Source organism: Rhinatrema bivittatum, chromosome 2, assembly GCF_901001135.1.
Source record: "Rhinatrema bivittatum chromosome 2, aRhiBiv1.1, whole genome shotgun sequence".
NCBI classification, from domain to species: domain Eukaryota; kingdom Metazoa; phylum Chordata; class Amphibia; order Gymnophiona; family Rhinatrematidae; genus Rhinatrema; species Rhinatrema bivittatum.
In genome coordinates, this window is record NC_042616.1 from 401,598,017 (window position 1) to 401,623,173 (window position 25,157).

Consider the following 25,157-nt stretch of genomic DNA (forward strand, 5'->3'; position numbering starts at 1 on the left):
TTAAGTTGGGCATTCAGGTTGTAATGACGTTCGGATTGGATGCATGCCTATTCTGGGTGCACAAATTGGTTGTGTTTGTGTACGCTTAGGTTGGAATGCATAGCATTGCGGCGCCCAACCTTTGAATGCCTGACCCCTGGATGCCTAAAATTTGGGCCCCTAAAATTGTAAATGCACAAAAAAAAATATGGTGCCTACAACTCAGAAATCTAAGCACCTTGCCCTGTGTGCTGCCTGTCATATACTGGCGTCTCAGCCTGGCATGTCCTCTAACTTGTGCCAGCGCTGTTCAGAAGCTTAAGGAGAATTACCTTCCTTGGATTTTACTAAGCCTGGTTCTTCCCAGCCTGATGAGGTTATGAGTAAAGATGTGTCAGGAAGAACGCCTGATATTGGAACTCTCTTGACTGGTTCCTCAGCAGGGGATGGCAGCCCAGTCGGTGCCGCAGTCAGTGGCTTTGGTATGGATTCTTCTACCTTTTCTTGGGTAGAATTCTTTTCAGAGATTACAATCCTCCCTTCAGGTATAGTTCTCAGCCACGTCCAATTCTGTCAGGCCATATCCTCAGACGGTGGCCTCTCCTTCCTCCAGTACTTTGTTTAAGTGCAGAAGTATACCTCGAGCTGCAGGTATTCCTGACAGGAATTCAAAGGGCACTGATGATGAGGCAGATCCTGACTCTCTGGAGGATGGAGAAATCCCCCCAGGATTGGAATCGTATAGGACTATGTTGCGGTTCTTTCATAGAGATGAACTGCCGGCCCTGATCACCCAGTCATTGAAGATGCTGGGAGTCCTAGGGCCATTCAAGAATTGATGGATATTGAGTGAGATGCCCTGGAAGCAAATTTTAAAGGGGGTCAGACCTTGGAAGACTTACACACCCTGGATCCAGTGATGAGAGAGCACCTGCGTTTTCCAAAAGTGAATGTGCTTGTCTGTGCCGTCTCTAAACAGACGACTATCCCTGTGGAGGGAGGAGTAGCCTTGAAGGATGTGCATGATAGGAGAATTGAGGCCATCCTTTAACAAGCATTTGAAGCAGTGGCAATGAATTGCAGATAGCTTCCTGTTTCCTGGTGGCTTACTCTTGTTTGCTTCTCTCTCAGGAGGGTTGATGACTGGAGTGAATTCCAGGGCAGTGATGGAACCCGTCGCTGCCTTTTTAGCAGATGCGGGCTGTGATTTGGTCCACACCTTGGCCAGAGGAGTGGCTTCGGTAATAGCGGCAGATGCCAGTTATGGCTGAGAAATTGGTTGGCCGATGCGACCTCCAAGGCTAACCTTACAACATTGCCCTTTAAAGGTTCGCTCTTGTTTGGAAGCGAGTTGGAGAAGCAGGCCAGTAAGTGGAGTGAATCTCCGGTTCCTCACCTGCCCGAAGATAAGCAGTTATATTGCCCCTTTGGTATGAGGGGTCATCTAAGAAGTTTCAAGCATTTTCGGCCCTACAAAGGAACCAGAGAACTCGGCCTTTTGTCCCAGATAGCACAAGCAGGGCGGGGGCTTGGGTAATGGAACCTCCCAAGCCTCCCTATGAAGGTTTGCTGACCCACCCTTGGGAACTAGAGATAGGGGGACACTTCTCTCTCTTTTATCAGAGGTGGGTCAAGATCACATCGAACCAGTGGGTCCTGGAAGTGATACGAGAAGGATATGTGCTGGAATTTTGCAGTGTTCCTTGGGATGTGTTCATGTCGTCTCCCTGCCACTTCCCGCAGAAGAAGCAGGTGATGGAGTCTACACTGTCGAAGCTCCTCAATCTGAGGGCTGTGGTTCCAGTACCCACATGTCAAGAAAATACTTGGCAATATTCCATTTATTTCCTTGTGCCCAAGAAGGAGAGCTCCTTTCCTACCATTCTAGATCTCAAAGGGGTCAATCGTCATTTGCGGGTGACTCATTTTCGCATAGAAACATTGCACTTAGTGATAATGGCAGTACATTCGGGGGAATTCCTGTCTTCCTTGGATTTGTCTGAGGCATACCTCCATATTCCTATCCAATTGGAACACCAGCGTTTTCTGCGCTTCACAGTGTTGGGGTGCCATTATCGGTTTCGGGTGCTGCCTCTTGATCTAGCCATCACTACCAGAACCTTTTCCAAGGTTACGGTGGTAGTGGTGGCAGAGCTAAGAAAGGATGGGATCCTAGTACACCCGTATTTAGACAACTGGTTGATTTGGGCCAAGTCTTTCGAAGAGAGCTGTTTGGTGAACCGCAAGGTAATATTTCTTTTGCAAGACCTTGGCTGGATAGTGAACCTGGCCAAGAGCGGTCTTCAGCCATCTCAGTTTCTGGGTGTGCGGTTCGACACAAAGCAGGGCAAAGTTTTTCTGCCAGAAGCTTGTATTCAGAAGTTGATGTCCCAGGTGTGTCTCTTGGTGAACACTATACGCCCGACAATATGGTCTTATGTACAGGACTCTTTGGTGGCGACTTTGGAAGTGGTGCATTGGGTGAGGGTGCATATGCGTCCACTTCAACACTCTCTGCTGCCTCATTGGAACTCAGTCTCAGGACTATTCGATTTGGCTTCACCTGCCGATGGAAGTTTGCTGTCACCTCCAGTGATGATTTCAAGCGGATCACCTGAGAAAGGGAGTCTCCCTGACATCACTGGACTGATTGGTGCTACAACAGATGCGAGCCTCCAAGGTTGAGGAGCTCACTGTCAGGAACTATCAGCGCAAGGGTGTTGGAATACAGAGGAGTCTCTCTGGAGCATCAATTGGCTGGAAGCCTGGGCAGTCCGGTTGGCATGCTTGCAGTTCAGCAACAGGCTGCAGGGTCGAGCAGTCCAAGTAATGTCAGACAACACAATGATGGTGGCTTCCATCAATTGGCAGGGAGGAACCAAGAGCCAGCAAGTGTCGCAAGAAAGAAAACAACTTATGGAATGAGTGGAAATGCATCTTCAGGGCATTTTGACATCCCACATTTGCAGGAAAAGACAATGTAAGAGCAGACTTTCCCAGCAGGGAGAGTGTGGACCCCGGAGAATGAGTATTGTCAGATGAGGCATTTCAGCTGGGGCCTTCCCTTTCTAGACTTGCTGACAACTTCTCGCAATGCGAAAGTTCATCGATTCTTTGGTCGCAGGAGGGATCCAAAGGCCCTGGGTATTGATGCTCTCGTGCAGGCCTGGCTGGAAGACAAGCTGGTGTATGCCTTTCCCCTCTGGCTCATGTTGGGCAGAATAGTTCAGAGGGTCGAAGGCCACAAGGGGGATGATGCTGTTAGTGGCACTGGATTAGCCCAGGAGACCATACTATGCAGATCTGTGAAGACTCCTGGTAGACTCTCACCTCTGTCTTCCGCTGCACAGAAATCTGTTGCAGCAGGGGCCTGTTCTTCGTGAAGATCCATCTCTATTTTGTCTTACGGTTTGAGAGGGCTCGCCTGTTGAAGCTGGATATTCTGCTATGGTGATTGCCACCTTGCTTCGAGCATGAAAGTTCTCCACTTCCTAAGCCTATGAGTGGGTTTGGCATGTGTTTGAAGATTAGTGTGAAGATCGAGGTGTGCTTCCTCGTTCAGTTAAGATCTCTCTCATTTTGGAATTCTTGCAGGATGGGTTGAATAAAGGATTGCCCCTTAATTCCTTGAAGGTACAGGTAGCGGCTCGTACCTGTTTCAGGGGCTAGGTGAATGGTGAATCCTTATTGTCTCATTCTGATGAGGCCCGTTTCTTGAGGGGAGTGAAATATCTTTGTCCTCCTTTGCGGTTATCGGTTTCTTTGTGGAGTCTTAATCTGGTGTTGGATTTCTTGGCAGGTCCTACTTTTTGGCTGATGTGGGGCCTTTCATTGCGGTTACTGACCTTGAAAACAGTGTTTCTTGTGGCGATATGTTCTGCGTCGAATTTTTGAGCTGCAGGCCTTGTCTTGCCAGGAGCCGTTCTTTCGGGTGATTCCAGGAGGGTTTCAGTTGCGTACTTTTCCTTCATGTTTGCTTAAAGTGGACTCGGATTTTCCCTTGAATCAATCCATTTCCTTGCCATCCTTGGATAAGGAAAGAGATGTGGAGGAATATCGCTTGTTTTGTTCCTTGAATGTCAAGAAACATGTCATGAGGTATCTGGAGGTTTCTTTACCTTTCCAAAAGACGGATCACCTGTTTGTCCTTCATGGTGGAAGAAAACAGGATGGGCCAGCTTCATGGGCTATAATAGCTCACTGGATTAAGGAGGTGGTCGCAGCCACATATGTGGCTGCTGAAAAGCCATTGCCTACTCAGGTTAGGGCTCATTCCTTTAGGGCTCAGGCAGTGTCATAGGCAGAACTTAGATTGTTGTTTCCTGTCGACATTTGCTGAGCTGTGATGTGGTCTTCCTTACACACCTTTTCAGGTATTGTCTGGATGTGCAGACCCGGGAGGATGTAGCCTTTACATGTGTGGTGTTGACTGGAGAGTGGGCAGCCTTCCACCATATTCGGGAGTAGCTTGGGTACATCCCACTGATCCTGAGTCCATCTGTCTAAATGCTAGGAAAGGAGAAATTACTACTTACCTGATAATTTCATTTTCTTTAATGTAGACAGATGGATTCAGTTTCCTGGCTGCTGAATGATTGTGTTATGGTTACATGTTCCAGGGGATTACTGGTAAGTATTCGTTCAGTCCCTAGACTAGTAGTCATATGTTCACGCCTGAATTCAGTGTTTTTTGTTATTTGAGTATTGAAATGGTTGTCTGTTTTAATCATGTTTTTTGCTAGTCATTCCACAATTGCTTTTGAAGAGAATACTGGCAGGCTAATGTCACTGCAGGAGTATGTATACTGTGACATCAGTTTGCTTTGTCTCCATCTGCTGGTAGAGGTGCATAACCCACTGGTTCTGAGTCCATCTGTCTACATTAAGGAAAACAAAATTACCAGTTAAGTAGTAATTTCTCCTTTTACCCTACTAGCAGATGGAGGCAGGCAATGCTGATTCTTACTGTGACAACACAGCCACTATTTAGGACCCACCCAGGAAGCGAGGCTGTCTTATCTGAGTTGTGTGCAGATTGTTCTAACTTGGAACTTGGTTGCTGTGTTCTATAATTGTTCTATCTTCATGGTTTTGTTTTTGTTTTTTTTTCCCTCCTCCTGGTATGATTGTAGGGAAACATCAGGGTTTTGCTTGCATATGTTTGACTTTTATGGAGGAGGTCTGATCCAAAGCTTTGTCAGAAGGTTACTGGATTCCTGCTGCTTGGAACCACCGCTAAGTAGTGGCTGTGATATCACAGTATAAATAACTGTTGTCAGCCTCCATTTGCTGGTAGGGGGCAACAACCCACTCATCAAGGAGTGGACTGGTGAAGCAGGACTAATGGAAAGGAAATTAGCAGATAAGAAAATGTCTTCTCATGTTAAACAAAACAAAAACAGCTCTAAAACCTTTGTATTTGCTGTATTTTAGGCTCTCAGTGCTTGTGTTTGCTTTGGGCTGGTATGTTAGCTATTTGCCGTTCTGTAACCTGTTGAATATATTGGTCCAAAAAGCTGATCGCCAAATGAATAATGTGAGCAACGTGTGAAAGAAACACCTTGGTTTAAACGTGGTACTGTGTAGCACTGCTATATGGGGGAGGGGGGAAATTCCTTGATGTATAAATGACTTTAATCTATTTGTGCCTATGGGAAAAACCATTTATATATTATTTATTTATGAACATTTGATATTCTGCTTTTTTCCAAAGTTGGTCTCAAGGCGGATTACAATAAATGTAAATGAACAGAGGAAATAGAACAGCGTACAATCAAATTAAAATTTGTAACTAATGAAGCATTGGGATCCAGCATAGGAAATTCCATTTGTGAATAGTTTCAAGACCCAGTTGTGTCCCTGTTGTGTATAACACAGTCCTTTGTAGAGGGTTCAGGAAGTTGGGTCAAAGATGTGGATCTTAGGGGAGGGCCTGCCTGAAAAGCCATGCTTTAGCTTTTTTCCTAAACTTATGCTAGCAGGGTTACTGGTACTTTGTTCCATATTTTTGGTTAGTAACAGCTGAAAGCACAGAGTCTGGCAGTGATCAGGGGAGGCGAGGAAAGAAGAAGCCATTTCAGCAGACCGGAGTTCACTTTCTCATGTCCAATTTACTGTAGCCAATCACCCAACGCACAAAGAACATACTTTCTTTATTTAAAAAAAATTCTGCCAGATGTGGTTATAATAAGCCTAATGCTGATGAGTACCTGTGCTTAAATTGGGAAGAGTGGGCCCATTGGCTCACTTTTAGTTGTGCTGCCATGCCATAGACCTGCGTTTCATTCTTGGATCCAGCTTCTGCTCCTTGGTGTGACTTGGGCTGGAGATACAGTGTTCAGAGCCACTGTGGCATGGGGTAAGGGGGTGGGGGAGGGTGTTTCGGCTGTTGTACAGTGGTGACTCCTAGTGGCCACACTCTGTGTGCATGCATACCGTGTTCTCTGTGGTCCATATTCGGAGGTATTTAGCCAGATAACTCACTAGTTATCTCTATAAATGAATATTTGGGCACTTATCCGGCTAAATTTTAGTCAGATATCCTATTACCTGGCTAAAATGTAGCCAGATAAGTTAGAGGCTATTAGCAAGATAAGTTAAGGGGCTAACTGATGTTCAGAGTTAGCTAGATAAGTTATTCAGCTAAGTCTGGTTGCACCAAAGAGCTGACATAAGTTAAGTCATAAGAACTGACATACTAGGTCAGACCCAAGGGTCCTATCAAGCCCATTCTCTTTCTAAAAGTAGCCAATCCAGGTCACAAGTTCCTGCAGGATCCTAAATAGTAGATAGATTCCATGTTGCTTATGCCCAGGAATAAGCATTGTTTTTTCTCAAGTCAACCTGGTTAATAGTTGTCTTGTTCTTCACTTATTCTCTCCCTCATCGCCCATTCTTCCCCTTTTCTCCTGCAATTACCTGAGCTCCTGTTCTTTGTCTGCTTTCTCACACCCCCACAGTGCCCGAGTCCCAGTTCTCCCCATGTTCTGCCACCCCTGAGTCTCCATTCTTCCCTTGCTCCACCCCCCCCCAGTGCCCCAGTCCCCACCTGATCTCTCCCTATCCTTATTCTTCCCCTTCTCTCCCACCCCCAGTCTTTGGTTTTCACCTGCTCTCCCTACTAGCCCCCATGTGACAGTCTCCATTCTTCCCTGCTCTCTTTCCCCAGACTCCTTTTTCACCTGATCTCCTTGCCCTCCAAAACCCCATGTTCTTGCTGTTTTGCAGGCTCCTTTGCAAATGCGGCACCTCTTTTCTCTTCTGGCCCATGGTTGAATTCTCAACCCTGCTGTTTGAACTGTGGGATGCTGATGTTTGAATTTAGCAGCAATCCGTAGAGACAGTCTTACAGTTCAAATAGTGGGGTTGAGGTTTCAACCGAGGAGCTGAAAGAAGCGCCATTGGTTCCTCCCCAGTGGCCAAGGTTTGGGGTAGAAAAGGGGCACTCATGGTCCTCTTGCTCCACTGGTCCCTGCAGTGGGCCGGTGGCGCCTTTGAGGCATGGTGGTTATGGCCAAGGCCATATTGGCCACAGGCCTAACTACGACTCTGTCAGCCACTCTGAAACTCTTTTAACGAGAATCTTCGAAATCTACTCTGTGGTTGGAGTTTACCTGCCTCATTGATCATTCCAAAGCAGGAGCAGTGACAAAGCTTCATGTAGGCAAGGTTTACTTATTCACCTATGATCATTTGGATCTAGGAGGGAAGGAAGAAGTGACACTGACACCAGAGTAATGACGCAATTTATCATTAGGCTGCTTAGACTAACAATGATGTCATCAGTCTGTAATAGTGTCTTTTTGAAGACAGTACTGAGTAATAAGGAGACAGAAACCAAGGATATAGCTTCTTTGTTCCTCACAATGTATATTTTCAGTCTAATCCAAATACCTTTTGATTGGGCCAGTCCCATGGCTCAAGCAGAGCTATAAGAACATAAGAACATAAGCAATTGCCATGCTGGGTCAGACCAAGGGTCCATCAAGCCCAGCATCCTGTTTCCAACAGAGGCCAAACCAGGCCACATGAACCTGGCAATTACCCAGACACCAAGAAGATCCCATGCTACTGATGCAATTAATAGCAGTGGCTATTCCCTAAATAAACTTGATTAATAGCAGTTAATGGACTTCTCCTCCAAGAACTTATCCAATCCTTTTTTGAACCCAGCTACACTAACTGCACTAAGCACCTCCTCTGGCAACAAATTCCAGAGCTTTATTGTGCGTTGAGTGAAAAAGAATTATCTCCAATTAGTCTTAAATGTGGTATTTGCTAACTTCATGGAATGCCCCCTAGTCCTTCTATTATCCGAAAGTGTAAATAACTGATTCACATCTACTCGTTCAAGACCTCTTATGATCTTAAAGACCTCTATCATATCCCCCCTCAGCCGTCTCTTCTCCATGCTGAACAACTCTAACTTCTTCAGCCTTTCCTCATAGGGGAGTTGTCCATCCCCTTTATCATTTTGGTTGCCCTTCTCTGTACCTTCTCCATTGCAACTATATCTTTTTTGAGATGCGGCAATTGTACACAGTATTCAAGGTGTGGTCTCACCATGGAGCGATACAGAGGCATATGTTTTATTAACCATTCCCTTCCTAATAATTCCTAACATTCTGTTTGCTTTTTTGACTGCTGCAGTACACTGAGCCGACGATTTTAAAGTATTCTCACAGGACAAGCAGGATGGTAGTCCTCACATATGGGTGACATCACAGGATGGAGCCCAATCACAGAACACTTTTGTCAAAGTTTCTAAACTTTGACTGGCACCTTCTGGGCATGCCCAGCATGGCACTAAACCTGCAGCCAGCAGGAGTCCCCCTTCAGTCTTGTTTAAAGCTACAGGAAGTACTGAAAAATAAAATAAGAAAACGAACCCAACACCGTGGGGTGGCGGGTGGGTTTCATGAGGACTAACATCCTGCTGTCCTGTGAGAACACCTGTTACAGGTAAGCAACATTTGCTTTCTCACAGGACAAGCAGGATGGTAGTCCGGTGAGTACCGAGCTGAGGATGTCCGAGAAATGCACCAAATGTACCCAGGATGTGCAATAGGCACAAGGATTGGGGAGGAATTTGGTAGAGGGCATCCTGAACCCTAACGGACAGGTGGAAGGGTGTTGGTACGTCAAGTTGTAAAAAGGTTGCGCAAGACAGATTGGCCGAAGATGGAATCTTGTCTTCCGGCCTTGTCTCAGCAATAATGGTCTAAAGGTATGGAGAGAACTCCACGTAGCAGCCCTGAAAATGTCAGGAAGCAGCACCGAGGGTAGGTGTGGGAAAGAAGGTAGGTAGTATAATGGATTGATTAATGTGAAACTCCGTTGCTACCTTAGATAAGAACTTAGGGTGAGTGCGGAGTACTGCCAGGTCCTGCAGAAGTTTAGTGTAAGGCAGATAGGTAACTAGGGCCTGTAACTGTACCACTGGACCTCCTCCATTCAGCTGTTATCCACACTAAATTCCCTTGGTAATTTTGATAACAGGATTTACCTTATTAAACCAGAGAGGTATCCATTTCCCAAAACTTTATAACAGTTTCCAGAACAGCCTGTGAATTCCCCCTAAATCCACTCTCACCTAGGCATACACTCCTGTTTTCGACTCTTACTGCTTAACATAGTAGAGATTAGTAATCTGTTGGGTAGGGGTTATGGATCACATTCATACAGGCTTAAGGGTTACACATTTACAGCCATGGTCACACTTAGTGTTTTTAAATAAAACAAAAAAAAAAAAGGTTCTGTCCATGCCAGTTTGTTCAATGCACAACATAGTGGTGATGTCCTTATGTCTGCAGAGGGATGGGAAGATGGCAGCCATTGCCTTCTGGCCCCTGCCAACCAATGAACAGACCTGAGGGCGCACCTTAGAGGAAGCAGCTCCTCCAGCCGCAAAGCAAACAAGGATCCCTTGAGCTGTTTGGGTATGCTGTCCTGTTTGAGGAGGGAGGGGGTTGTGGGCAGATGTTTCATGAGAGAAAAAGCAGTGTGGGGGGGGAAAAAAACGTTATTTTTTTGGGGTGTTATTTATTTATTCATTCCACTTGAACTATAATTCCATATATGTTTTTAAAGAGGAATGGTTAACCTGGACTTTTTCCTAATGTATAATACTTTCCTTGAACAGGTTAGCCAAGATGGGAAGTCACTACTTGACAAACTTCAAAGACCTCTGACTCCTGGCAGTTCAGACTCGCTGACGGCCTCTGCAAACTACTCCAAGGCAGTTCGGCATGTCCTCGATTCCATCCATGAAGTCCTGCATCACCAGCGACAACTGGAGAACATCTGGCAGCACCGCAAGGTCCGCCTACATCAGCGGCTGCAGCTGTGTGTGTTTCAGCAGGATGTACAGCAGGTTAGTTTGATATGGTCAGGTGGAGCTATACCAGTATATCCTTGCACATGAGTATTGTATAGAAGGAATGCCATTTGCCGGGAGAAATAATGCCTATTAATAACTAGTACTGGTCTTAACTGTAGAAGATTTACCAAATCACACAAACACATAAAATATAATACAACAGAACTGTAATGTATGTATAAGCATGTGCATGCATGTGTTTATGTAGATATATAAACCTTTTGAAAACTATACCTTACTGATATGACACTTAGAAATTAATATGTGTAGTAGGCAAGCAGCAGGCTTGATTTAATGGAGAGCAATATGATGATGTTTTTCCTTAGAAGCATACAGGTAGATTTTAAAAGCGTTGCTCGTGCGAAAAATGGCCCCATACACGTGTCTGTGGACCGCATGCGAGCATCGCGAAATTTAAGAAACTGGGGAGTGCACGCATCAAGAATAAGGAGGCAGAAAAGGGGCAGGACATGGGAGTTCCGGGGTGGGGCCAAAACTTAGGTGCGTAACCCCCGAATTTTGCAAAGCAGAACATGGCAACACGTGCCAAGTTACGAGGGTACTGCTGGTCCTGATGAGGCGCATGTCTGGGCCAGAGGGATCCTGAAACCTTGGGGGGGGCGGGGAGGAAGTGAGAGGGGGAGGAAGACAATCTGACACTCTATATATCTCCCACTGTAAGAGGGGCACTTTCAACTCAGGGTGGGTTTGGGGGGGAGGGCAGTGTTTCATTGGTCTGCCTAGGGCACAAGGGTCTGTAGACCCTTGTAACACTGCCCTCCCCCCCAAAAACACTCTCTGAGTTGGAAGTGCCCCTCCTACAGTGGGAGAAATATAGAGTGTCAGATTGGCTCTCTAACAGAGTCTCTCTCTCTCTCCCCTCCCCCCCCCCCCATTGTCACTTGTGAGTATGTGCGTAAAGGCTCCACATATACGTGTGGTAGGTATATTTTAAATGATAAGCATTTACTTGCACGATATAAAACTAAGCGTATTTTTGCTATTATGCCTAAATCATGTGTTTAAGGACGCGTGTGCACTCCTTTTAAAATATACCTAATAGCACTTGCGCTGGAAATGAATGGTGCATTTTATTTGAAAAGAAATGTAGCAAAAAAAAAAAAAGGCAAATAGCTTTCAGCCCTTCTGATTTTTTTTTTTAAGTAATATCCTTTTTGTGGCAAGCTGCATTTCAGCACAGACAGTTGACATGCTGTTTGTTGGAAAGCTCAAATGCAGTTGTCTAGTGCTATTATACGGCACTGTGTGACGTTTGACGCTCAGTGTCGTCTGCACTTTGAAGCTAGCACATAAAGGGCATTGCCTCTCCACTTCGGGGGGTGGTCTCTTTAAGTCTTGCCAGGCCTGGCGAGAGGGCAGGAGGGCCGTCACATTTCCCATGGGACCTGGAGGGTATCAGAGGTGTTGAGCAAATACTGGGGTGACAACTTGCATCTAGAAATTTGTAGGCTTTTGAGGGGTGTGTGTGATGCAGCTATCACATTTCTGTGTAGATGCTTGTTAATAATTATTATAATATATTCCTGTGACTATAGAGGTTGGGTAATTTTTTAAAAATGTGAAATTTTATAAAATCAATATCTCTGGTCAAGAAAACTAAAGCAGAGACATAAGACAGGAGAGTAGTAATGTAATAGTTTGTGTAAAGCCTTCTTTTTGGCACTAGGGCTTTGATAGTGATTGGTTCAAGTAGATTTTCAGTTATAAATATTCTCCACTCTTGAAAAAACAAACCCATTAATTTTATGCCCTGTTTTTGGCAGACTTTTACGCTGCTTTGCAGACCTTACAACTCACTCCATTGTTTAATGCATTGTTGTAACCCAGTTTTAAACATTCATACCATTTTCTCTTGAGTATAATAGAAATTATTATAAGCAACACTTTCCTACCACCACCATCACCTATGACCGATTTGGAGCTCATACAAACATTCCTACTGCATTGTTTGTGATGGATGGCAGGGAAGAAGGACATTGAAAAATAGCAAACTGGCGAGACATTTTAGGCAGATCAGTGGGTGTTCTCTGTATTTTACCCAAGACACTTATTGACCTCATGTCCCATACACATACTTCCAAGGTTTTGCCTCCTCTTCTTTTGAATAGCATAGGCCTCGATCGGGTATATTGTCATTGTGATATTCTTGCACTGTAGTGTTGCTACTTAGAATTTGCTCTAGTCACTAGTGTTATAATGTAGCCACTCTGAAATGTACTTTAGTGCAAAATGTTAAGTCACCATAGAGTACTACTTACATGCAGATTGGACTTGTGATAGAGAACAAGTGTTTTGTGAGACAGCGCTGCACTGTTTATAGATGACCTGTTGACTCAATGACGGTGTCATTTCTTCTTGAGTACTAGCCTTGAGAGGGGATATGGGGTGCTGCGGGCCTGAACCATGGACAGGGAAGTATTTCTTGATTGAAGCACATCTTTTGCCCAGTTGTGGTAGAGGAGAAGAGATAATTTGTTAGAGCAGAAAATAATCTAAATTGAGATTGACTTTTATTTCCACTAGTTTGAACCATTTTATGGTTATGATAATAGAAAAACACAAAAACAAGTTAATGGGTTATAACCAAACACTTGATTAGAATCTTATTTACGTATCCCCATCTTTGGGTGGCAGCTAACCACCGGTGGGGCACTAAAAGTATTTAATGTGTCTTCGGGACTGGAACCACGCCTGACTAGCTCTTCAGTGTCTCTCTTTTCTCCCAGGGTGGGGATTCTTTGTTGGTGAGGACTTACCTTTCAGGGGCCCGGAATGACAGCAGAGACTTTTGTGTAACTTTCTTTTACCTTGAAGAGGGATATTTTTCTTTCCCTTTAAGTGCCAAAAAATATACTGGAGCCACTGATTTAATGTCCAAAAATAAATTCTTTACTGGTGAGTAATCAGGTGAAATATGGAACAGTAAACTCGGTTCTCAGCATCACAGATGCACTTGTTAATTACATTTTCTTAGCTGTACCTGTGCAGGTATCTCACATACCTGGGCAAGAAGAAACACACCCTTCAGGGCTTGGCTAAGTGAGGTTTCCCAAGTGGCCAGGGCATACCTTGGTGGGATGGGAAAAACCCCCTCCAAAACTGGCAAAAATTGGCAAACAGTCTAATGCACAGAAAGCCTGAAATCCTTTCTCTCCCCAAGGGCGAAGACTCCTTTTAGGTGGCCTCAGAGTTTTCAAGTGATTTTTACTTATAGTCGGGTTATTGTTCAGTTTCCTTTTCCTTATCACTCATGGAGCCCACGATGGGAGGAATCTTCCTTGGAATAGGCAACTCCCACTGTTCCAAGGCAAGAAGGAAGGGGCAGCCAAAACTCTTCCTCCTAGATCTTACAACCAAAGTCCTTTTCCCTCAAACAATGAAGATGATACCAGAGTTCCTCCCTGCTGCAGGTCACTGCCATACCTCCTTCCTCATCGAGCATACAGAGGGGTGGGTCTTCCCTACCAAAGGCACCCCCAGACACAGGTTCCCCATTCTCCGAGTCCAAGTGATACTCAGGGGTCTCGCACGGCTCCTACCACGAAAATGCAAAATCCCCAAAAATAGTGGACTAGTAGGAACTACTTCCCATCCTTGCTTAGAATCCACAGGCATGGTTTGCCTAGATCTTCCAAGTAGGCCTGAAAATCCAATGAAACAAATGCTCCTTACTGCCATCTAACTCTCCAAAAACTTAAAAGCACTGCGCCTGCAGAGAGTTGTTTATAAAATCTAACCCTCAAAAGGTACTTCCCCTTACTCACTATCCTATACTGCACTATCTGAACCAGGAATTAATCAGGGCTTTACTGGTAATGAAACCTGAGGGTCCAAAACACTTATATCAGTTGCATCCTTGTTGTTAGTAAGAGAATACCTAAAGAAATGGAGAGTCATTAAACACATTCTTTTCCGACATTATTTGTTCAAATAGAAAAGCAAATCACTGGCTTTTAAAGTTATAGCTTATATGCCAGATGAACTTTCTAATTGAGTGATGTGCTTTTTTATTTAATTGAAAAAAATTTTTAAACATTTTTTTTTCATCTTACTACTTAAACCTCTTGAGTTTGGGTTTGCTTGAACGGCTTGGTCTTGCTATGGATCAGAAGACCCAATGAGTGTAAGCTTCTCTTCTGTTGGACTTTTACATTTGTTTGTTTAATTCATGAGACTTATGACACACATTTCTGTACAAAAATGCTCAAAGTGAGTAACAAAAATTTGTACATACAATAAATACATAAGGCATGTAGCAAGAAATATACAATGTAACAATAAAACAAAATAGTATAAAACATAGATTAAAAAGCACAATAAGATCCATAAAACAAATAGCAAAATAACATAATGGCAAACCATCAATAAAAAATTATTTGTTAAAACAACCAAATAAAAGTTCTTGCAATCATAACAATACCTAGAAACAAGCCAGTAACTTATACTCATGACTCATAAAGTCAATAAATAAGACAAAATACCCAACACATAGCAAACATTTGCAACTGCAAAAGTCATGAAACAAGATAATGAGGTCCAAGATGGCCACTGTATAGGGTGAACGCAAACACCCTTGCTCCATGAGATTCCTGAATTAGTCTTATTTCCTGGATTTTTTCTCTTCGAAATGCCCCACACTAAAAGAAAGGCTAAAGTAAGAACATCGCTTACCTCAACGCTGATTTCTGATATAAGACAACCGTGGATCGAGATGTTGTTTGGAGGACCCAATCAACAGTTACCGGTGGGAGGAGCCGTGGGAAATCACGACGTAGAGCAGATGCTGAGTTCCCAGGCAGAGGAGACATCCCTCAGCCCCTGTGTGCCGACAACCTTGGAACTGCCGTCAGTAATTTTCAACATACCTGATGAAATAACGGCAAAATGGCTGGAGGAACAAACATCCTCACTGAGATCTGCAGCCCTGAGAAGGGACATTGGTATACTGTCTCCTTCGGTGAGCCCTGCCGCGCAAGACTCCACGGGCTTGATGGTTGAGGCACAGCAACAAGACGACGAAGACGGAGACCCTGTGGAAGCAGGAAGAGCTGAACCAGAGGTACATATAATTTGCAATCCACCCCTGGTTAAACCTCAAAATATAACAATCAAAAAATTATTACAACAAAAACAACTTATATATCAGCAGGTGACAATATCATAAATGATTGCTTCAGAATTTCACTCTGCAGCCTCTCGCCGCTCAATGGGCTGCAAGCTGTAATCGGTCAATGAAGCAGTGTGTTAAATGTAATCACTTATTGTCATCATGCTGCAAAATAATCTAAATTTTATCTAAACAAAAATTTTTTTTTATTTTTTAATTTATAAACTACTAATGTAAACCACCAGAAAAATCTTGTAATTGTTCTTCAAAAAGTACTATATTTCCCACATTTAAACTACCCGAAGATAATGTAAAAGCTTAATATCCGAAATGTTGAGAAAACGAATACTTAGCCGCTTAATCTGATGTAGCCAACAAAGGCTCATGAAGTATGAAACAAAATAATCCCACTTAAGGTTGTCCCAACATGTTTTGATTGATACACAATCTTCTTCAGGGGATTCTATTAAATTTTAATCACAAGCAAATATTCTTCAACCCCGGACAAAGCAGCTGTCTCATTCACCACATTCAAAAATGGCGCCAACCGGGGGGGGGGGGGGGGCGTGTCGGGGGTGGGGCCGAACGACGCGGCATTTTGGGGGCGGGACATGGCGTGGCGCCGGCCCGGGGGCGTGGTCCAGGCCTCCGGACCAGTCCCCGTGTCGGATGACGGCGCACCAGCAGTCCGCTAGTGCACGTAGATTTACATCTGCTTCTCGCAGGCGTAAATCTAGGGACAAAGGTAAGGGGGGGGGTTTAGATAGGGCCGGGGGGGGGGGGGGTTAGGTAGGGGAAGGGAGGGGACGGTGAGGGGAGGGCGAAAGAAAGTTCCCTCCGAGGCCGCTCCGCTTTTGGAGCGGCCTCGGAGGGAACGGAGGCAGGCTGTGCGGCTCGGCGCGCGCAGGCTGCCCAAAATCGGCAGCCTTGCGCGCGCCGATCCAGGATTTTATAAGATACGCGCGGCTAAGCGCGTATCTTATAAAATCCTGCGTACTTTTGTTTGCGCCTGCTGCGCGAACAAAAGTACGCGATCGCGCTTTTTTAAAAATCTACCCCTAAGGTTTTAACTTTGCAATCCTCAGTGAAAGAAATTGAATTGAAAGTTGCAAGGGTTGAAGAGGTCCAGAATAATCTTGTTAAATCTGAGAGTATCTATTTCAATAAAATGGAAAATCTGGAGAATGAGATTACTTGAGAATACTAAACTTTCCAAGGCTGAAAATGGTTTCCCTGTGTGATTTATTTAAAAGTTATCTTATGAATTCTTTGAAGGTTCCTGAAGAAGGGATTCCTGCTATTTCCAAAATATTATTTACCTATATTCAAAGAAAAGAAGGAAGACCAGCAGCAAGGAGTGCTAGAAACAACTTTGAATGTATCAGCATTACTGGATTTAACCCTAGAGACGGTCATAGAGACTAGATCCACTCTTCTGGTCTCATTTGTGTTTACCACAAAAAGAGATTCAGTATTGAAATTTTTTCTCCGTAATCAAGCTTATAATTTTCATGGTCAGAGAGTCTGGATATATCCGGACATTACAAAGAACACTCAAGAAAGGAGGAAAAAATTCTTATTGATGAGAAATGAAGTGTTAACAAGGGGGACAAAATTTATCTTACATTTCCCATGTAAATGCATTATAATTTACCAGAATTCTAGATATATTTTCCTTGATCCTCGTGAATTACGTGCCTATCTGGATTCACAGTCCTGACAGAATATTCCATGGGGGTTCGGCACTTAGAAGTTAAAAAACCATGGGTTTCACTTTATACTGCAATGTTACAATGTGTGGGAATAATTTACTTGTTATGCCTGCTCGCTTCATCTAGGACTCCTCTAATTTCCTATTATGTTCAGATATGTGTGTAATTTCTGAAGAAAATGTTATTCACTGTTGTGATTATTTGATTTTCTGAGAACATTGAGTTCTGTTAGAAATGTGAAAATTCAATAAAAATTAAAAAAAACATGAAAGTAATAAAATAACTAGTAATTTCCAATAAAATTGGCAGTAAACAATTATAAATGGGGTCATGATAAATAACCCAAAGTAGCAGCCAGGGGTTCAAGTAAAAGCCAGAGTAAATAAAAATGTTTAAGTTTTAGACATTTAACTAAAATATTCACCAGGAAATTGGTCCTCTTTTGGAAGTAAATTCTGTAGTCTAGGAGCAATGCTGGTAAAGGCTCTGTCTCGAGTATGAGCCAGTCTTGTATTGGCTAAAGGGGTACAAAGAAAATTACCGTGATCATCTCTTAATGTCTTAGTAAGAACCCACAGAGCCAGGAAATTCTTCAAATATATAGGAGCAAACCTGCTAGGGATGTGTTTTTGCTTCATTTACTTCAAATTTTATGAACATGTTTTCTTTTTGTACATAAGAGTGGAAATTTTGTGCACGGCTTCAGGTTTATGTGTGTAATTGCATTTAGGTATATAATTTTCATTTTTATATGCGTAAAAAAATTTACATGCATAAAATACAAAACAAATGAACAGAAAGCACATCTCTAAAATCTGATAATATTTTGTTTGTTAACTTGTTATACTGCCTTTCAGAGACAGTGATTTACAGTAAATATCAACATAAATAACTATTACGGTGCCTTGAAAGTAAGCATTAAAATTAAAATTTAACCCGAAACTGAACAGGTAACCAGAACAACTCCTTGAATAATGGAGTGATAGCTTTAGAATTAGCATGAGTTAAGAGTATGGATAGCCGCGATTTGGATTAATTGAAGATTATAAATGCTCTTTAGTGGCAAGCTCACTAAAGGAGCATTATAGTAATCCAGCTAAGCTATTATAAAAAAAAAAAAAAAAAGAATCCTTGTGGCGATTATGAATGCTCAAATAACAGTCTGAGTCAATGCATGAGCCTAAGGCAAATGAAATACCATTTTATTACAGAAGAAATTTATGACTTTAGGTTTAGAGAAGAATTTGAATCACTCCCAATGTGTAAACTGAAAGCTAAGGGGGAAAGAACCATGCCATCCAAAAAAAGGAAAAGCAGGAATATCCAAGACTTTAGGTTTCTTAACCCAGAGAACTACTGTGTTTTGAGGATTAAGTTTGAGTTTATTGGTAACCATCCAGATAGATATTACCTTCAAGCAGTTATTTAAATTCTGAATTGCATCTAACCAATTATTCTCTGTTGACAAGCAGGGTTGAATTAGCCATGACACATGGGAGTGACGTTATCCGAAGGTACCAAACAGACCCATCTGTTTAGCGTAGTAGAGCTTATATTACTGAGCATGTGTGGGAGTTCCCACGCATGTACTGCCTCGTGAGTCCCTCAGTCTTTTTGTCTGTGCCAGTGCTTGGATGTGTACCCTCTCTCTCTCTCACTGAAAAATGTTTTCTATTGGCTTGTAGGATTCTTGCATTTTTTTTCATACTTTATCTGCCTTCGCTTCCTTGGCAGCCCCTCAACAGCAGTTTTCAGTGCTGTCTTAAAAAAAGAAAAATTTGGAAATGTCAAAGAAGGTTGCCAGTAAGAGGGCCACTCCTAGGAGCTTCAAAGTTTGTGTGTGGCCAGAAAATATTGATCACCAATGGCCATGCAGTTTGTTAAAAATGCCTGGGCACACATGATTCCATGAAGCGCTATGATTGTGGCTGGATTTCCCTCAGGGCTCAGTAGAACTGGGCGTTCAAGGTCAGTAGGAAGATGAAGCTGATCCTCTTCGTGGAGAAAAGCATCTTCAGTGCCAAATCAAGCAGGAGCTCCATGTCTAGGGCTCCCCTGCCCATAGAACCAGGGTCGAGCAAGGCACAAAAATATGGGGCATTGAAGACTTCTCATTCTGCATTGTTACCAAGCCTTATCCCCCTTCAGAGGAACAATCTGCATTGAAACATCTGGTGCCATCGAAGCACAAAGCTTCTGGCAAGTCTCCATCAGGAGGAGGATTCTTATCTAATATTCACCTGGAGTTGAGGGGACCAGGAGGGGATGCTTTCCAGGTTCCCTTTCCTTCTTGGAATGGAAGACACCCAATCTCATTTCTTCCCTCAGAATATTTGTGGCCCCTTCCATCCCACAGAGCACCCTGGCAATTTCTTTTGGAGTCCTTGCAGTTATCCCCAATTGGAGATGGGGTCTCCTGAAGCTCTTGTTTCATCAAACCCTACTTCCTTGAGGGGAGTTCTTTCCAGAGTTCTTTAGATTGCCCTATCAGATCTTTTATGCTATTCAGAAGCCTGTTCAGGGCTTAATTTGTGGGAGAATGGGGTGGAATGACTTATTTTCAGGATTAAGAGGCAGAGCAGCAGGATTGTTCTGCTCCATCCCCTCCCCTCCAGGCAGCCTGCTGGGAAGAGAAGGGAAGTGTGTGATCCTGAAGCACAACCGCACTCTCTCCCTAATCCAGCCCCTCCCCTCTTGTTCTCCCTCCTCCCACCTCTCCTTCTGTACTGCAGGAAACAGAAGGGGAAGGGGTGATATTGAAACAGATACTGCAGAGCAAAGAACAGGCAAAACAATGGTTTGAATTAGCACAAGTTTGAAAGCTGTGAGCAGTATTGCCAATAGGCTTCAACCCTGGCCTTGATAAATGGCACTGCTGTTCATGATTTTCAGACTTGTGCTAATTCAACCCCTTTTTGTGTCCATTATCAAGGGCTTAAATTCTGGCAGAACAACCAGAAATGCATTCTGCCACTTTTTTTCTAGGACCTGAGAAAGCAGAGCAGAGCTGGCAGTGTATATCAATTCTGGCTCCTCTGAGGAAACAAAACAAAGCCGGTAGTTGCCGGATTATTTATGCACCCCCCCCCCCCCCAGCTCTTGGAGGAAGCAGAGAAGAACAGAGTGTGTGTTGTGTCTGTTTATCCTCAGACAAAGGCACCCACAAGGCTTTGATTTTTTGTGTAATTTCCCAGCACAATTTAAGAGGCTGTGAGGTGAAACAGCCAAAGTTAAAAAAAAAAAAAAAAAGCGCAGGGTGAACGCCTCTCGGCCCCACTGCTTCTGCCACTCCTGGATATGTTGACTTCTTGCTTATCAGGTGTAATGGCTGGGGAATGGTTAAGGTCGCTAGGCGGTGTTCTCTTTCTTAATTCCCACAGACAAACAGAAAATATCTGCACACTGCACTTAGCTGATTTTCAGATTTATTGTCCCAGTAAGTTGAGTATATATAATAATAATCCAGGACTAATAAAAATTGTAATGCACATAAAAATAAGGTATAATGTAAGCAAAGACAAATAATACAGATGTAATAGATGATAAGATACAACAAAGTATAGAAATCTAAAACCAGTGAAAATATACATATTTTCAATGTTAAACTAAATCTGCTTACATCCCTGACATCCAATGAATCTAAGTAGTGGAGTAGTCAGGAACTCTTAGGACTTCAGCACTGGAACATCCTGCATGTCTGCCAGTACTGAGGTTTTGATCTCGCAGTGTGACTTATCTAGAATATCTTGTTCTTTGTCTGACTTTCCCAATGTGCACTTTATTTCCCATGCATTCCAGCCCTAGGGCAGAGAGGCCCTGCCAGGTGTTGGATCCAGAAGGTCAGTGAAATGTGACCTATTGGTAGCTTAATAATGCAGATTTCCTGAGGGCCTCAGAGACTCACTGGTAACACACAAAATTCAGTGGTTTAGTTATCTAGAGAAGACAGTTTAATAAAAAAAAAAAGAGAGGCCAAAAGGCTTAACAAAATCCTAAGTATATTTATTTATTTGTTTAATTCTTTTATATACCGACCTTCATGACAGGAGTCATATCAAATCGGTTTACATGGAACGAAGGGGTAACATTCTTATCAACCGTTTAACAGTAAAATAATCAGAGGAGGTAAAAAAGTTACATATAACAAGGAGATCAAACTTGGGAATAGAAGAAAGAAGGACAGAGAGATAACCGTTGTGATTAAAGGGTTTTGCTATGTAAGTTGTCAGGAAGGCTTGAGATGTAGAGTTTCTAAAGTGAAAAGATTAAGGGAAAGCTTGGCTAAATAGCCAGGTTTTAAGTTTTTTTCGAAATGTTTGTAGACAGGGTTCCTGCCTGAGGTCCGGCGGTAAATTGTTCCAGATAGTGGGTCCTGCTATCGAGAATGCTCGTTCTTTGGTTGCGGTGTGGCGTGAAGTTTTGTTAGGAGGCACATGGAGAGATCCTTTGTATGATTCTCTGATGGGTCTGGATGAGGAGTGGAGTTTGAGGGGGAACTGGAGATCCAACGGGTATTGTTTGTGGATCGTTTTGTGGATTATGGTGAGGGATTTGTGTAAGATTCTATAGTTTATTGGCAGCCAATGTAGGTTCTTTAAGATGGGGGAGATGTGATCTCTGCGGTTTGTATTAGACAAGACTCTAGCTGCTGCATTCTGGAGCATCTGTAATGGTTTTGTGGAGGAGAGTGGAAGCCCCAGAAGGAGTGAGTTGCAGTAGTCAATCTTGGCAAAGAGTGTGGCTTGGAGGACTGTCCTGAAGTCATGGAAAAACAGGAGGGGTTTGAGCCTTTTTAGGACTTGCAGTTTGTAGAAGCCGTCCTTTATCGTGTTGTTAATGGATTTCTTTAAATTTAAGCGATTGTCAAGGATTACTCCGAGGTCTCTAGCATGAGAGATTTGGGTTGTATGAGGGAGCTGAAGCGAGGAGTCTGAATGGTCGGTTGAAATGATGAGTAGTTCGGTCTTGGACGTATTTAGGACTAGATTCAGATTGTTGAGGAGTTGGTTAATGGATTGAAGGCAATTTTCCCAGTATAGGAGAGTCTTTGAGAGTGACTCTTTTATGGGGATTAATATCTGAACATCATCTGCGTAGAGATAATGTGTTAATCTTAGGTTGGTAAGCAGTTGACAGAGGGGGAGGAGGTAGATGTTAAATAGGGTGGGGGATAAGGAGGATCCTTGAGGAACTCCTACTGAAGATTTAATACTGGATGATTCTTTGTTGTTAATTTTGACTTTGTAGGTTCTGTTGCTTAGGAATGAATTAAACCATCTGTGTACAGATCCTGAAATACCGATGTCTGAGAGATGGCTTAGCAGAGTGGAGTGATTCACCGTATCAAATGCTGCCGAGATGTCAAGAAGAGCTAACAGAAATGCTTGACCTTTGTCTAGTCCTAAGATGATGTGATCCGTACGGGAGAGGAGGAGGGTTTCTGTGCTGTAGGATTTGCGAAACCCATATTGATTAGGATAGAGAATATTATGATCAACTAGGAAATCCGAGAGTTGGGAATATATATTCACAACTTACACAGCTCAATCAATGGTTCAAGTCTTCAGGGGCTTAACAGGCCCTGCCCATACAGTGAGGTTCTTCACATTTCGGTGCCTATTTAATACATCATGCCATCATCCTAGACCCTACTTTCTCAGCTGAGTATGAAAGAGACAAGAAAGTGTTGGGGATGAAGTGGGGGGAGTGAGTGGGAAGGAAGTCTAGACTGGATTCTGCAACCTCCTCTGTGGTCAATAGAGCTTCCCAGGGAAGTCAGGTGGGTTCACTCTCTGATGTTACCTGTAGGCAACCACCTGCAGCAGTTCTACCAGGAATGGACCCACATAAATTCGGACCTGTGTATCTATGCTCTATACACCTTTATTGTTTCTTGTTACTCCTTAGCTGTCAAAAGGATAGCAGTTAGAGACCACTCTGTAGAGGTTATAACTGTTAAGGGCAGTAGTTCTTTTAGAAGCTTGAGCTCTAGGATGCTGTTTCATCTATTTTGTAATTCCAAAGGACGGCTCTTACGGATTGTTTTTTAATTTGAAGGGGGTAAACAGCCATGGCTGTATTAAAGGGTGGGCCAGTCTGGCAAGTGCTTGGGGCACCAACCAATAGGGCACGGGGAGAAGTACCTGAACAGAGGAGAGGAATGCAGGCATGCCAAGTCACAGCAGCCTGCGACAGAACAGAGGAGAGTGAACACTCCCCTTATTTCTGAGGGAGGGGGAGGGATGGCAGTGGTGGCATCAGATTGGGCCTTCAGAGCTACCCTCAACCTTTATTTAAAAGATTTCTATACTGCCTGTCAAAATTTCTGTTGCATCCATCGGTCTTAGACGGCTTTGCCCCGCTTGTTGCACCCCTATCTCGGTTCCTCCTGCTTACCTGGGCAAGATGGCTACTGCAGCGTCGTCAAGCCGACTTCTCTGGCATCCCAGGAACGGCTATGGTGCAGTTGTACGCCATTGCTCCTCTCAGGTACCTGCTAGGGTGTGCGCGCATGCAAGCAACCCACGTCTAAGTATGCCCAGTGGCGTGAACCTCGAGGGCGTTCCCTCATTTGACGTCATGCCAATCCAGGTATATCTACTTCTCAAGATTGCTAGCTCATTGAGTTGCAAAAGGCTCGAATAGACTCGAACTGTTCCTGTCTGCGCTACTCTGCCGCTTCTCTGCTGCCTGCGGGAAGCTTTCCTTCTGCCCTTCGGGGTTTTACTACTAATTTGGGTACCCGCTCCTCAGGGGCCCTCTGTTCTATTTTCAGGTGCCATTCAGGGAACAGGTACTCGCTCCTCGAGGGCCTGCTCTCCCTGCCTCAGTGCCTGTACCTACGACAACTATCTGGTGGAATCGCATCCATAGCAGCTAACACCGAATGAGTACTCTAATCTCTCATCTGTCTCATCCACAGTAACTCCTTGCTGCGGAGCCTCCTGATGTCATCTAGGAGAGAAGGGCTCCCTCTCTGAAGTCCCTGAGACTACATCTCACCACTGCTACCTGGTGGCTTCTTCAAGCTATATAATAAAAGAGTTCAATTCCGGTGTTTTGTGTATAAGAGTCTAGCCCAGTGCTGTGGCTCCTCACTGGGCGTGGTCCCATAGGCATGGTCATCTCCACAGCACCCAAGGATCCACTAAAACACAAGTAATAACAATTTCTAAGCAATTTATAATTAAAAAAAAATCCATGAAAGGTCAAATGAGGAGGTAACTGTGGGGGGTGGGGAGGAGAGAGAGGGGGCAGCCATCTTCATGGGAGAAGAGGAGGGGCGCCAAATTACTAGCCTTCCCTGGGTGCCATCTTTTCGCTGTCCCGACTCCTATAAGCCTTCACATCTTGTGAATACGGGAAGGCAAATTTTTACTTCTCTGGATCTGTCAGAGGCATGCTTACACATCCTGATAATGGAGGCCCATCAGAGATTTCTGCATTTTCATATCCTGAACCATCACTTTCAATTCAATTCAGAGCCTTTCCTTTTAGGTTAGCCACAGCTCCAAGAATTTTAACCAAGGTAATGGTGATGGTAGCTACTTTTCTGCGGAAAGTCTGGATTATGGCTTACCCTTAACTGGATGATTGGCTTATAAGGTCTAAATCTTTTCAAGAAAATATCGGATCTTCCAACAGAGTTGTCCAGCTGTTAGAAAATATGGCCTGGGTGATCAGTTTTACAAAGAACAACATTCTCGCCTCTCAGTCTCTGGAATATGTGGGAACTCAGTTTGATATGAAGAAAGGTCATATTTATTTGACTCGCAAGAGAGCTACCAAGATTGTAGATCAAGCACAGAATTTGGAATTACAGAAGTTGCTCAGATTGATGGCCATCACCTTGGATCTTGTTCTCTGGGCCAGAGTTTGCATATGTCCCCTGCAGGTCACATTGCTGTCTTGTTGGTCACCCAAACCTCAAGATTTGAGCTCTATCTTCCTTTCACTGCTG

General features: G+C 43.7%; 1 protein-coding gene across 1 annotated transcript in view; it reads left to right on the plus strand.

Moving 5' to 3' along the window:
* TRIO (trio Rho guanine nucleotide exchange factor) overlaps positions 1 to 25,157 on the plus strand; it is a 964,000-nt gene that overhangs the window by 394,930 nt on the left and 543,913 nt on the right. Inside the window, exon 9 of the mRNA XM_029590045.1 lies at positions 10,121 to 10,351. Within this exon, the coding sequence (XP_029445905.1) occupies positions 10,121 to 10,351 (231 nt within the window). The remainder of the gene's footprint in view (positions 1 to 10,120; positions 10,352 to 25,157) is intronic.